This window comes from Acomys minous (assembly GCF_964271855.1).
Source record: "Acomys minous genome assembly, chromosome: 1".
In the NCBI taxonomy this organism is placed as follows: domain Eukaryota; kingdom Metazoa; phylum Chordata; class Mammalia; order Rodentia; family Muridae; genus Acomys; species Acomys minous.
In genome coordinates this window covers 107,946,097-107,961,072 of record NC_140483.1, presented here as the reverse complement: position 1 = coordinate 107,961,072, position 14,976 = coordinate 107,946,097, and the positions used below count along the sequence as shown (strand labels likewise).

Below are 14,976 nucleotides of genomic sequence, written 5' to 3'. Positions count from 1 at the left end.
AGCAGAGAGACAAGAATGTTCTGGTACTCAGCTGTGTTCCTCATTTTTTTCTCCTTTATTGTACTTCAAGACCTCATCCCATGGGATGCTGCTCCCACAGTCAAGGTGTGTCTTTCCTACTCAGTTAAACCTCTGGAAATACCTCCACCGTCATGCTCTAAGTTTGATTTCAAATCCAGTCCAGTTGACAATGCAGGTTAAACATTACAATTACTTAGAGTTATATGAATCCAAGCCATTGTGCTGGCTGACTTCCTGTCAATTTGACACAAGCTATAGTCATCTGAGAGGAAGGAACCTCAATGCAGAAAACGCTGTCAGAGGGTCCAGCTGCCGGCAAACCTGTAGGGTATTGTCTTAAATAGTGATTGATGGGGGAGGGGCCAGCTTATTGTGGGTGGGGCCATTCCTAGGGTGGTGATTCTGGATGAGCACTCTGATCAAGCCTAGAGAAGCAAGCCAGTAAGCAGCACCCCTTCATGGCCTCTGCAGCAGCTCCTGCCTCCAGGTCCCTGTCCTGTTTGACTGCCTGTCCTGGCTTCCTTTAGTGATCAACTATAAGGTGAAACTGTAAGCCAAATAAACCCTTTCCTCCCCAACTTGTTTTGAGTCATGGTGTTTCATTACAGCAAATAGTCACTTCTAACTGTGGTAGACAAAGACTTTTCAAATAAAAGTTAACTTTACAGAAAACGTGTAGGTCACATTACCAATCGAAAATCTACAGTGTCAGACTTGAAAATGATTTTGAGTAACTGACATTTCTGACAACCTTATCAAGCTCTAGGTCAAGTGAACAGGCAACTGCAAGCAACGGCAGGTAACAGCTGTTCTTAGCTCATGGTCTGGGGAAGGGAAGAGTGTGTGAATCTGAGGCATCTGCTCAGGTCTCTGAGAGCTTCAGACCAGATGATTGTTCTGGAAGTTCATGAGGAAGAGCCAAGTCACCTGTAGAAGACAGAACCAGAGAGAGTACCAGGCTCCAGGCTCTGTGTTTTTTCTTTTTTCTTTCTTTCTTTCTTTCTTTCTTTCTTTTTTTTTTCCAGACAGGGTAGTCCTGACTGTCCTGGAACTCACTCTGTTGCTCACTCTGTTGACCAGGCTGGCCTTGAACTCACAAAGATCCTCTTTCCTCTACTGGTATTAAAGGTGTGCACCACCACTGCCAGGCTTACCAGGCTCCCTTTTAAGAATTCGTTCTCATGGGAACTGACCAAGTCCCATATGATCTGTTTTAACATTTTGTGAGGCCAGTGCCTGTGACCTAGTTATCTTCACCACTCACCAGCCCGTAAAGGCTCTACCACCTCAACGTTGTCATATTATGCCTCTAGGACATGAACTTCTCTGAGGGCTTAACCACACCTTAACAGTGGCTGAGTGGGAACATTCTGTCAACTTACAAGTTAGGACAATTAACTCATCCAATATCTCAAAAACAATAAGCTGATGGAGATTAGGTTTGCAAGTTGGCAGGTAAGAAAAATAGCTGATTCTTTGAAGTAGGTTTGTTTGCCTGCCCATCCTTTAGCAGTAAGTTCAATAAAGAAATTAGGCTTTTCTCAGCATTTGCGTAGTAACTATGGCCAAGAAGATCTATAGCATATGCTTTAGTTACTCATCTTTGAAGTTTTGCCTCTTACTATCAGAGTTTGTTATACTAGTTGCCAGGGAAATGGCAATGCCCACTGTACTTGAGAAGAATTTGATAATGAGTGAATGAGACAGAGCCATAAAGTCAAGAGTGACAGAGCACTGGACCCAATTCACTGAATTCACACGTCGACAATTAATTTGCTTTGGACAAGAAATGTATTGGAAGTTTCATCAGAGCTGTCGACTTATTCCACAGAACGGGACCACTCTCAGTCTTCCCCAGCTATGGGAGATCAGTTATGTGGATTTGGCTGTAGGTTCTGGATTCGCACAGAGGGATTTTGATGAAGGAATATCATGACATTGTTTAGCAATTCAGCTTGAAGTCCTTGATTTGTTTGTTTGGAAATAGTCTCCCAAATGTGGGGGAAAAATCACAGTAAGATGTAAGAGAAGGAATCATTATGAAGAAAGTTTGGGGGGAAATGGTGAAGGTCATAGTTATCATATTATAGAAAATGAAAGAGAAACATAAGGGAAATATGACTTTTAGCTGGCTTGGAAATTACTATGTAGACCAGGCTTATTTTTTACTGGCCACTCAGATTTCACTCCTAACATCATAGACGAGTTCCCAGCTCTCTGTGGGCATTTTGAAATTAGTCCTTGTTGCTTCTAGAATCTATGTGCTGCTTACATTTGATTTAGCTTGTGATGGACTTCAAGCTTTGTTCCCTCATTGCTTCTTGAGTTTGGTTGTTCCAGAAATTGCCAATGAGATTATTCTGTTCCCCCACCCCCTGCCCCCTGTACAACATGACATGGGATTTGAGCATCTACTTTGAGGTAGAACTGAGTTACAAGGAGGATTAAGTGTTTTTGAAAAGGAGCCACCAAAAATGAATCCACTTAAACTTGCATTAAATGGAAATGGGGAAAACTTGGGGACATTTTGCTGGTAATATAAATGTTATTCATTTGATTTAATCTTATATTCAAGTACTGAAGTTATACTTTTGGCTAATGATTGGAAACTCCAGAAGAGCAAATCAGATGCATCTTTTGGGTGTGATATGTATTTTCTGGCAAGTTTTAGATGATAACACTGGTATTTTTCATGTTCGACCCGATTCCATAGTTTTAACAGGTTTTTATAAGAGTGTTCAAAGGGTCCATGAAATTCCAGCACCAGTGACAGGATTCTTGTTCTAGGGCCCTATTTCCCCAACCTAGTCAGTTTTCTTTGCTTTGAGTGGGGCTGTCTCTGCTGGATCTTGGCCAACACGTTGCATATTTGGGGAGCTTCTAGGGATTCTTCTTCTCTTTCATCTTCTCCAACCTTTATTTTCTTTTTAGCCTTTTGTGATTGACATTCAAGAAGAGAGGGCTGATAGTAGAGGTAAATTTTAGTGGTTCATAGTTTCTTATCTCAGAAAGATCATTTTTGTATAAATGCATGCTGGGAGAAAGTGTGTAGAGTATTGCTTGGCATGTGGAAACATTCAAATTTTGACATTCGTATTCTTTTTTTGTTTGTTTGTTTTGTTTTTCGAGACAGAGTTTCTCTGTGTAGCCTTGGCTGTCCTAGACTCACTTTGTAGACTAGGCTGGCCTCAATCTCATAGCGATCCCCTGCCTCTGTCTCCCTAGTGCTGGGATTAAAGGCGTGAGCCACCATGCCCAGCGACATTTGTATTCTTTTATTAAAATATATTTTATTAATTTATTCATATTACATCTCAATTGTTATCCCATCCCTTGTATCCTCCATTCCTCCCTTCCTCCCATTTTCCCCTTACTGTCCTTCCCTATGGCTGTGACTGAGGGGGACCTCCTCCCCCTGTATATGCTCATAGGGTATCAAGTCTCTTCTTGGTAGCCTGCTATCCTTCCTCTGAGTGCCACCAGGCCTCCCTATCCAGGGGACATGGTCAAATATGGGGCAACAAAGTTCGTGTGAAAGTCAGATCCCACTCTCCACTCAACTGTGGAGAATGTCCTGTCCATTGGCTAGATCTGTGTAGGGGTTCAAAGTTTACTGCACGTATTGTCTTTGGCTGGTACCATAGTTTGATCAGGACCCATGGGCCTAGATCTGCACATCATAATGTTCTTCTTGTAGATTTCTAGGACCCTCTGGTTCCTCTATTTCCCCATTCTCCCATGCTTCTCTCACCTAGAGTCCTAATAGGATGTCCTCCCCTCTGTCCCACTTTCCTGGTAAGTGAAGACTTTCATGGGACATGCCCCTTGGGCTAGTGTCCAGATATAAGTGAGTATATACCATTTGACTCTTTCTGTTTCTGGGAAACACAAGAAATTTGTGGACATTTGTATTCTTGATAAAGTATTTGTTTACCGTTGTTCAGTGACTATGGCCTTAATTGTCAAAATGAGGATAAAATACCAACCAGGCCAAATGACAGATTGAGAGTTTAAAGGACTACTCAGTGATGTTGAAATGTACAGTAGGTGTTACCAAGCAGGTTGAAAGGCAGACTACCACAGATGCAGAAAGAAGAAAAAGCCTCATGGTGTTGCTAACCTAGAATACTTTCAATCAGTTGCTAGATCAGTTTAATGGAAAATACTTGTAATTATTTTACAAGCTACAGGTCAAGTACTGCATTTTCAGTCTTTATGTCCTGAAAGACTATTTGCTAGTGTCTAAATATGTTAATTGGATTGCTGACTTGGAATATTTAACATTCCAAGGAGGATAATATACTCGGTGGCGTGTGTTACTTACAGTAAGGACACACTAAAAAGGACATATTCTATGACTTTTCTGAAATTTCGGCTAAGAAAACCCTTCCTGTAATATTTAGTTAGTTACTTATATAAGCATCTTGGTAAGTATCGTTTTTAAATGCTAATTTTACTCTGATTAGTCCTACAATAAGAAATTATATAATTATAAGTAAGTAATAAGAAGTCATGCTACAGGAATGGAAAATTACATTTATGTTCTCATGGTAATTTGGGTTCCGTGAACACATGAGAATGGGTCAAACTGTGTAAAGATTTACAAGATCTCCATATATTTCTAAATTGTCAGAGTGAAAAGAACTTTTTAATTTTTAATTAAAAATTTTTTAATTTTATTAATGTATTCATATTACAACTCAATTGTTATCCCATCACTTGTATCCTCCCATTCCTCCCTCCTCCCACCCCCACCCTACTCCCCGCCCCTAGGTCTATGACCGAAGGGGACCTCCTCTCCCATTTTATGGTCACAGGCTATCAAGTCTCACCTTGGTAGCCTGCTTATTCTTTCTTTGAGTGCCACCAGGCCTCCCCACCAAGAGCAAGTCGTCAAGTATGTGGCACCAGAGTTTATGTCCGAGTTAGTCCCTGCTTTCCATGTAACTGTGGTGGATGTCTTGTCCATTGGCTAGATCCAAGTAGGAGTTCGATGTTTACTACTTGTATTGTCCTTGGTTAGTGCAATAGTTTGAGCAGGTTTGCCTGGGCACTGATCCACCTGTTATGATGTTCTTCTTGTAGGTTTCTAAGATCCTCTTGATAAAAAGACATTTCCACTAAACAATAGGGGCACGTGTGGTGGTGCATGCCTTTAATCCCAGCACTCTAGAGGCAGAGGCGGGCAGATCTCTGTGGGTTTGAGGCCAGCCTGGTTTACAAAGTGAGTCCAGAACAGCCAAGGCTAACACAGAAAGAAAAGTCTCGAAAACACAAAAAACAAAAAACAAACAAAGACAAAAGAGGTTTCCTAAAACTTAAGATGTGTTTTTATCAGAGGCAGGTAGAACTCAGTGAGTTTGAGGCCAGCCTAGTCTACAAAGTGAGTCCAGGATAGCGAAGGCTTCACAGAGAACCCTGTCTGGAAAAACAAAAAAGATATGTTTATAACATTGATAACCAGGTGACCATACTAACACCTTCTCTTCATTAATTTCCTCTTTAAATTTTTCTTGTTATAAACTTGAGTTTTCATTTAACTTTGTATTTTAGTTGATAGTAAAACCTATAATGGAATTATTGTGGGGATATGAAACTATAGTATTGCTCTGAATGTTAAATATCCAAACTATAAGATAGAAACATTGATTTAAACAAACCCAACAATGTACCTATAGATTAAAAAACAAAACAAAAAAGCCCAACCCAGACAAATTTAAAGCTGAAGTACTCTTACTGTAGAGACTAGAGGGACTTACTGAAAACTTGGATCCTTTCTCTCTCTCTCTCTCTCTTCTCTCTCTCTCTCTCTCTCTCTCTCTCTCTCTCTCTCTCTCTCTCTCTCTCTTTCTCTCTCCCTCTCTCTCTCTCTCTTCTCTCTCTCTCTCTCTCTCTCTCTCTCTCCCTCTCCCTCCTCCCTCTCTCTCTCCCTCTTTCTCTGTTTCTCCTTTTTAAATCTGATTCAGTGCACCTAGCATGGGCTTGTTAGGTGGCAGCAAACAGGCTAGAGTGCTAGTAGGAAGTTAGACAGACTTCTGTAGTTGTCCAGTGGTGGTGTTCAGAGCTGTGTGTTCTGTTGATGCCTAAGGGGGCCCTCCTCCCCCACCATCTGACCATAGCCTAACAGGCTTATCAAGATAGGCTGCATTCCTTCCTCCTTGTGTGCCTGCAAGGTTGCCCCACCAAGGGGAAGTGAGGAAGGCCAGTCAGAGGACTAGGGGAGGGGAATAGGGTGGAAGAGGAAGGGAGGGTGGGAATGGGAAGACAGGAATGAAGGGTAGCAATTGGGATGTAATGTGAATAAACTATATTAAAAAAAAAAAAGAGTCATCCAGAGGCATGGGATCCCCTGGAGCTGGAGGGAAAGGCCTCGTGAGCCACCCAGCCTGGGTTCTGAGATCTGAGCTCTCCCCGACCAGGCCACCTTCCAGTCCATTTTTCTGATTTTGTTTATTTTCTTCTCCTGTCTATAATTAGAGTGGATCTTTACATTGATAGCCACTAATCACTGAGGCATTTATTTTTATTTTTATTTTTGAGATTATAATGTAATTATATCACACCTCCCTTTCCTTCCCTGGCTCCAAACCCTCTCTGTCCCCTTAACTGCTGTTACATGCATGTGTGTGTGCATGTGTGTAATTGTGTGTGTCTTCACCTCTCCTGTTACAGTGAGCTTTCAGGGTTGACTATTTGGTAATGTGCTTACCGGTGGAGGACTGTTTCCCAGCTTCACCGTTGTAGTTGCCTGTAGTTCTTTGGGCCACCTGGCTCCCTTCAGCCTCTGTTTTAGCTTGTCTATTGTAGCATCTCTCTGGGTAGACCAGGTGTCTATACAGACTGACCTGGAGACTAGCAGGAAGGAACAGGCATTCAGTGTAATTACTTTGATGGCATACACTTCCTCCTGAGTACATATTGCTTGTCAATAAAAACAAGTGAAAATTTGAAGAGAATATTTGCATATAAACATTTCATCAGGGCTGCAGGTATGGCGCAGTGGCAGTGTGCTTATCTAGCTTTTATGACACCCTTCATTTGATCCCAGCACTACAAAGATAACAATATTAATCAGCCAATCAGACAGTATCATCTTTTTTTTTTTTCCTCACTCAGGGGTCCAACATTACTGACACCTGCACTGAGATGCTGATGTGTGGGGTCCTAATGAAAATTTCTTCTGGAAATATTCAAGAGCGGGTGTTTTTTCTTTTTGATAATCTTTTGGTATACTGCAAAAGAAAACACAGGTAAGCTCATTAAAAAATAAAAAGGTCACATTTTGAAAATATCATTTCTACCTCATAGGTTCCCAGCATTACTACAGGAAGCCCAGAACTCATCTTACCACTAACCCATTTAAAAATATATATATGAATACATATATATATATTTTTTTAAGACCCCCCCTTTTAAGGATTTGTTTATTTATTTATTACAGTATTTTGTAGTGCATGTGAGTTAGATGGCCAGAAGAGGGCATCAGCTCTCATTATAGATGGTCATGAGCCACCATGTGGTTGCTGGGAATTAAACTCAGGACCTTTAAACAACAGCCAGTTGTCTTAAACTCTAAGCCATCTCTCCAGCCACCTCCTGACCCCCTGGCAACTTATATGTTTAAGAATTCTTTTTATGTGTAGAAATGTTCTATCTGTATGTATGTATGCATACTATGTGTGTGCCTTGTGCCCACTGAGGCCAGAGAGGGTGCCAGATCCTCTGGAACTGGGGTTACTGAGGTTGTGAGCAACCACACGGCTTCTAGGAATTAAAGCCAGTTCCTCTGCAGGAGATGCAAATCCTCTCAGCCACTAGGTCATTTCCTGCCCCCAGGAAACATTTTTTTGCAGCTGAGTATTGCTCTACTTAGGAGCTTCCAGCAGATCCTTTTCTCAGAAGAAGAGCCAGAAGTACTAATTGAGTTTGCTTGCCAGGTCTTGAAAAACCTGGAAATTCTCAGCCATTGAAAATGGAGACGCAGAGGTGTGAGAATCAAGTGTGGCATCAAAATCACCAACTTCCAGCATCTCCCAGTTAGGTTTGATAGTGTTAAAGTCTTAAAGTGAGGAAATGTGCATGGCTATACCACCACTGGTGTACAGTCTATAGTCCACTGCCTTAGTTTGTTTGTTTTGTATTTGTTTAACTCATATGTAAAGGAATGGAGATGTAGCTCCTTGGTAGAGTACTTTATAACAAAGCAGGAAGCCTGAGTTAGAACCCCAGCATCAAATAAAGTGTATTGTATCTGGTCTTAGCTACTTTGTGGAGTCTTCTCTTTCCCCTCCTCCTAGTCTGCACAGCAGTCCACCAACACCATCATGAATGAGAAGACTTGAATAAAATCAACCTGCCCCAAACTTTTTACATCACTAGCCAAATGGAGACTTTTTTTTCCCAAAGAATTGTAAAAATCGTATTGTTGTACATTAAGTTTAGTAACAAATGCTTTGTGGTTTCATTTACTTAAGACGGCTGAAGAATAGTAAGGCATCCACAGATGGCCACCGGTACATCTTTCGAGGTCGGATCAATACCGAGGTGATGGAAGTGGAAAATGTGGATGATGGCACAGGTAAGTGTACTTAGTAAATCCCTCGTTAGACTGAGTTCTGACATGGATGACTTACCTTCATCTCATCCAAGCTTAGGAGTGTCTTGTTAGGTATAACAGGGGTTTAGAGTGGAGATAGGTGAGATGCAGGCATGTGGGAATCCTTGCTTAACTTGTCAATGATATTGGCTGAAAGATACCATGTTAAAGGGAAATCACTCTGCTGTGTTCTGAGTGAGTCTTCCTGTTTTGCTTTAATACCATAGGACATTAGCAACTTTATGTTTGGGGATGTAAAATGAATGTGCAGAAAATGACTAATGGGTGAATCAATTCTCTTCCAGTAATACTTTACCAGGATGGTAGTTTTGGTCGGTAACATTTTACCTGTAGATTATAAATGATGCTAGGTGTGCTTTTGGCATACAGAGGTTCCATGTGGTTCCACTGTCGCTTGGCTTGCAAAGGGAGCCTGAGTGGGGAAGACCATTGTGATTTCAAGTGCTGGATTCCACGTACAGGGACTAAATTAAAGAATTTTGAGTATGGCCTTTACAGACATGTTTATGAAATTATAATTAGTCACAGTTGTTAAGTAAAACAAAGTTAAAATATGTTTTACTTTTACCATTTGAACAAAAAGGCTACATATTTAAAGTAAATTGTTTGTAAATTGAATCACAGTTTTCTGCAATGATTTTCATTATAATCTCAAAGCTGTGTTAAGAAAAATGATGAGGAGTACATAAAACAGATTAATAGCTGCCGAATTTTTCCCTAAGTAGAGTCAAGCCTATTAGTATCCAGCACAGTGGTGGGATTGAAGATTTCTTGCCATTCTAATGACAAGAATCCCTCATCAGTGGCTAGACAATACTTTACTATGTGTATGTTAGCATTTGCTTTGTCTATTCACCTATGGACGGACACCTATAGTGTCCTATGTTGCTGTGATAAAACATTGACCCACAACAACTTTGGGTGGAAAGAATTTATTTCATTATCGAAGGATGTCAAGACAGGAACACAAGGCAAGAACTTGGAGGTAGAAGCTGAAGGATATTGGAGCAACACTGCTTAATGGCTGGCTCACTGGCTTGCTCAGCTGCCTTCCTTATATAACCAAGGAGCACCTGGCCCAGGATAGTGGCCACAGTGGGCAGGACCCTCCTACCTCAAGTAGCAATGATGAAGACATAACGCAATCCAAACCAATGGTGGCAGTTCCTCAGTTGAGGTTCCTTCTTCTCAGATGTGTCAAGTTGGCAGCTGAAGGTCACTGTGATATATAGCGTATATAGATTCATTTCTCCATAAATCCCTGACAGTATATTTTTTCTTTCGAGCAATAGTCAAGATGAGAGGAAAATATCAGTGAACTTTGTAAAATGAAAGAAATTGAAAAAACCCCTAGGTAGCAATCCCAACAAAGGGAGACAACTTAAATTCATAAAATTAGAGAGGAGAAAGGAGGTAGTTACTACAGACTCCAACACAATCCAGAAAGTCATTGGAGGAATGATTGGAAAACATGTTTCAAAAAACTAGATCTAGAAGAAAAGATTAAATTTCTAGACACACAATTTATGAAAGCCAAATCAATACAATATAAACAACTTAAGGCAATGCATAGAAACCAACTGACATTAAAGCAGCAAAAGTTTCTCAACTAAGAAAAGGTCACACTGGCTGGAGTCACTGCCGAAGTCTCCCAACCCATCAAAGAGCTAGTGTTCCTCAAACTCATCCATAAAATAGAAGGGAAGAGTGCTGCCAGAGTCACCTTCCTGCTACCAAAACTAGGTGAGAGAGAGAGAGAGAGAGCGAGAGCGAGAGAGAGAGAGAGAGAGAGAGAGAGAGAGAGAGAGAGAGAGAGAGAGAGAGAGAGAGAAACAGACAGACAGACAGAGACAGACAGACAGACAGAGAAATATAGACTAATTTTCCAGATAAACATAAATACAAAAAGTTCAGTAAAATTCTGAAAAACTGAACTCAACAGCACATTAAGTCATTCATCACTACCAGGCAGGTCTCATCACAAGGATGCAAGGTTAGGGCAACATATGCAAATTAATAAATGTAATAAAATGCACAAATAGATTCAAGGACAGAAACCATATGGCTGCCTCCATTGAAGCAGAGTTCGGCATCCTTCATGATTAAAGCACTGAGGAAACTAGAGATAGAAGCAACAAAACTCAACATAATAAGTGTTACATATGACAGAGCTATAGCTAATATTATAATACATGGGGAAAAGTATAGGAGACAGGAGTCCCAATTCTTTCTACTCTTATCAATACAGTGTTCAAATAGAAAAATGGGAAAATAGAAAAAGAGAAAGAATAAAAAAGATACAAATAAGAAAGGAAGAAATCTGATATCCCAATTGCACATGTTGTGACCCTATGAGTAAAAGAACCTAAAGATTATAAATGAATGAGGTACTAGACTTTACCCGGAAACTTGTTTGAATTGATGATGCAGAGAAGCCTTCAGCGAAGTAGTGGGGGAAAACTTAGCTCAGAGGTAGTGATAGATTTATTATGTAACAACAACAACAACAACAACAACAACAACAACAACAACAACAGCAAAATCATGGAAGAATCTCACTCCAAGTAGCTCCACAGAATACCTGAATATAACACTACCAAAAGCTTAAGACACTGAAGGAGAAAAAAAAAGGAAAAGGAAAATGCTATAGGATGGCAAGATTTTGCCTGTACATGCATAGGCAGAAGCAGTAGTGCAATTAGTGGCATTCTTGAATGCAATCTACAGGCCCAACATAAGCTTTATCAGATCCCAATGGTGCAGGGAGAACTAGATTGCTACACGTAGAAGGCGGACCCTAGAACGCTCTCTCTCCCTTTATTTGAAAAATGGATCAAAGACTTTAATGTAAAAGCTGAAACTTTAAATCCACTAGGGGAAAGCCCCTCATGATATGGGCATATAGACTTTCTGAAAATGACTTGCAGCTGAGGACATGATTCCAGGAATTGACAAATGGGATAACAAGAAATAAAACGGCTTGTAATGAGATGTCTTACAGACTGAGGCGGGGGAGCATTTGATAACTGCACTAAACAGGATTACATCAAGAACAAAAGAACTAGACACCAGAAATCTTCCTAATCATCATATGGAACAGTGGCTGGAATAGCCAGTTCTAGAAGAGACAGGCATGGCTAGCAAATACTTAAAAACACCCAAAACTTCACCCTACTCAGAATGGCTATTGATTGCCAAAGATCTAAATGATGTGTGTAAAGAGGAACTTTTATTCACTTATAAACTAAACAGCCACTGTGAAATCAGCATGGTGGTTTCTCAAATGACTAAAAGAACTACCACAAGCTCCAGTTTTACCAGCAATGTGAGCTAGACATAAATTAGAACAAAGTATATGATGCATATGCACCGAAAGGCCATGGTATAACTCATTACTTTTATGTTAACCTAAAATAAATTGAAAAGGAGAAGGAATCGGTTGCATAAACAAAAAAGCAAGTCTTGAGGGAATATGCTTTTTAAAAATGGACTCATGAAATTGGAAGGAAAAATGGTAGAACAGAGCCATGGAACCATGGAGGATGAGGAGTCTACATCCCTCTTCACAGTGTGTCAGCCAATAGGCTGTGAGCACAAAGGTCATGCCTGATAGGGCAGTGGGCACTAAACCTGTCCCCCAACCCCCACCCTGCCCTGCTTAGCTGCAACATCACCCTGATCTGATCAGCAGCAGGATCTCCAAGGCAAGTCTCCACAATGGTCCTGTGTTTATCATGTGTCAGAGACCTGAAACTTTGAACCAGACCAATGACTAGGTGCAATGCGTATTTGTATGTAAAGCTGTTTAGGCAGGAAAAATATGGTACATGACACACTGTAGTTTCTGATGCCACAACAACAAACGAATTTGTGATGGTGAGGTAGGAAACATGGACAAATGGAGCTATTAGTGTGTGGTGGAGAGAGGCAGAACTAGAGAGGATCTGTGGTGACAGCTGTGAGAGAAGGCTGTGATGGATGGGGGAACATGTCGTTGCTGAGTAGGCCCAACGAGATGGTGTGCAGAAGCCAAGAGATTGTGCTGAGTCAGTCTGAGAACACACTGTCCAGTGACATGATTGCCCTGGTTCTAAGCAACAGCATGAGGTCTTTGATCAAGAATGGTTCATTCAATAGATCAGACCTCCTCAAAAGACCTTTATAGTCCATGATGCTCCGAGAGACTACCTTGGTATCCATGGCCCACTGCCCCAGGCTATGATGATCCTGAGGTTCCTGTGAATGTTCCTGGCCTAGGCTGCCACCAGAGGCCATGTTGATATTAGTAGACTCTGCAACCACCTGTGCTATGTTGATGCCCATGGTCCATGCTGCCACTGAGGTCCATGTTGGGGTCTGTGGTCCTGCTGTGGCCGGAGACCATGTCGATGTCAGCAGTCCATATTATTATCAAATGCCTTCCAGGTGTACATGGTCTGTGCTGCAGCCTGAAGCCATGTTGATGTTTATGGGCCCAACCACTGGAACCGACATTGGTGTCCATAGCCTTGTGTTGCCCCAGAGACCATGTTGATGTTCTTGGCCTGTGCTGCCATGGAGGACTATAATGGTGTCCATGGCCTGTACTGCGGCAGTAGTCTATGTTGATGTCCATGGTTTGTATTGTCTCGAGAGACCCTGTTGAGGTCCATGGACCACAATGGGGTCCATGGCACTTGCTATTGCCAGAAACCGTAGAGAGGTCCATGATCCATGCTTCCCGCCACTGACTGTAAAAGGCAAGGAAGCTACTTTTACAGAGGTATGGACTGCAGACTCAAAATTGAGAAGAAGGGACATAGAAGGCTTCTGTGACATCCCCTTTATCCACACCACCCGAACTCCTCCCACCAAAAAAAAAAAGTAACAGCCTAGACAGGAAACCACTGAAAAGAACTCTTAACAATTGTGGCATGGATGCTGAAGTGTAGCTCTCTACAACTGATGACTTCTCGCATGGGTGTGCGTGGGAAAAGCCTCAGTTTTCTTAAGAGGCAGGCCACTGGGATTTTGATCATGCTCCTATATGGGCAACACAATTGAATTTGGTTTTTGTTTCTTTTTTTCTTTTCTTCTCTCCCCCCCTCCTTCTTTCTCCTCCTTTTGTATGTTTGTAGGTTACAAGTGTGTGTGTTGGCGGGGGGAGGGGGGCGGTTTGCAGACCTTTCAGGACTGGGAAGGGAGTGATTTGGTTGTATGATGTGAAATTCCCAAATAATCAATACAAATACTGTTAAAAAGAAAAGGATTGCCTTTGAAATTTGTTTATAAAGAGACAGAACTGACCTTATTGTTTTAATGATTAAAAAGAAAAAGGAATGAAAAGTATTTCAGGCCACAAATGGATACTTTTCTCTCACATCCTATGTGGAAACACATAGGAAACCCAGTATCCTGTGTTGTGCATCCTCTCCTCGGCTTTGGAATTCACAAGTAGAGTTTTTTAGGATGAGCAAGATCTCAAAGACAAACAATAAATGGCATCAATATTCATAAGATAAGGCATTAGCCCAGACTTCAGAGCTACGTCATTGTGGAGTATTCTGTTGTTTGGTACAAAGCAGGGCCTGGGCTTCAGTCTATGAGGCTCTGGTGTCCATGCCTGGGAAGCTGACAGGGAACTGAAGCATCTGGGAGCTGGAAACATCAGTGTGCTGAGGCTGATTTAGGCTGCTGTTCACTGTTTCAGCAAGCCATATAGGCCACTGCATCTACCTTCTCTTTCTCATTTCCCTGGACAGTCCCATCATGGAACCTTCGTTTTGTCTCAATGAGCTCAGATTTTAAATGAGAACCTATGGCCCCAAAAGATCTGGGCCAGACTGCTTATATCCACTGCCAAGTTCTCTCTATGTTAGGATGCTGGTAAGATGAGGATGGAAACCATTATCAGGCTTACCTACAATTTACCCAAACCAGCCTGGCAGCTATACTTTATCCAGATCAAAATGGAAAGAGTTGAGCTAAAGTTTTGAGCATGCCTGGAACTTTTGATGGAAAATTAAATGGGAAATTTTGTATGCCACTTGAATTATAGAAATCGTTAGAATGGTTGTATACTATAGGCATGGATAAAATGCTTTCTGGAGAAGGCAGAAACTCCATCAGACACCCGATTGCACTGATTTGGTTCAAAACTTGCAGAGAAATACTTGTATTTGATGTGAGACAATTAGCTTTCAGCTGACATGTAAAATGTAACTCCATTATTCTCATAAACTCAAGGCCTTCCACTTGTTTGGCAAAAGCTCTACTACTGAACTAAGTCCTTAACCCCTTGATAAATAATTATAGTAAAATTTGTTTATAATTCTTAATGACTTGTATTCTATCATGGT

General features: G+C 41.3%; 1 protein-coding gene across 1 annotated transcript in view; it reads left to right on the top strand.

Annotated features, from left to right (window-relative positions):
- The window catches only part of PREX2 (phosphatidylinositol-3,4,5-trisphosphate dependent Rac exchange factor 2), a 291,433-nt gene that overhangs the window by 83,330 nt on the left and 193,127 nt on the right, over positions 1-14,976 (top strand). Inside the window, exons 7-8 of the mRNA XM_084782996.1 lie at positions 7,138-7,271; positions 8,496-8,599. Of these exons, the coding sequence (XP_084639122.1) occupies positions 7,138-7,271; positions 8,496-8,599 (238 nt within the window). The remainder of the gene's footprint in view (positions 1-7,137; positions 7,272-8,495; positions 8,600-14,976) is intronic.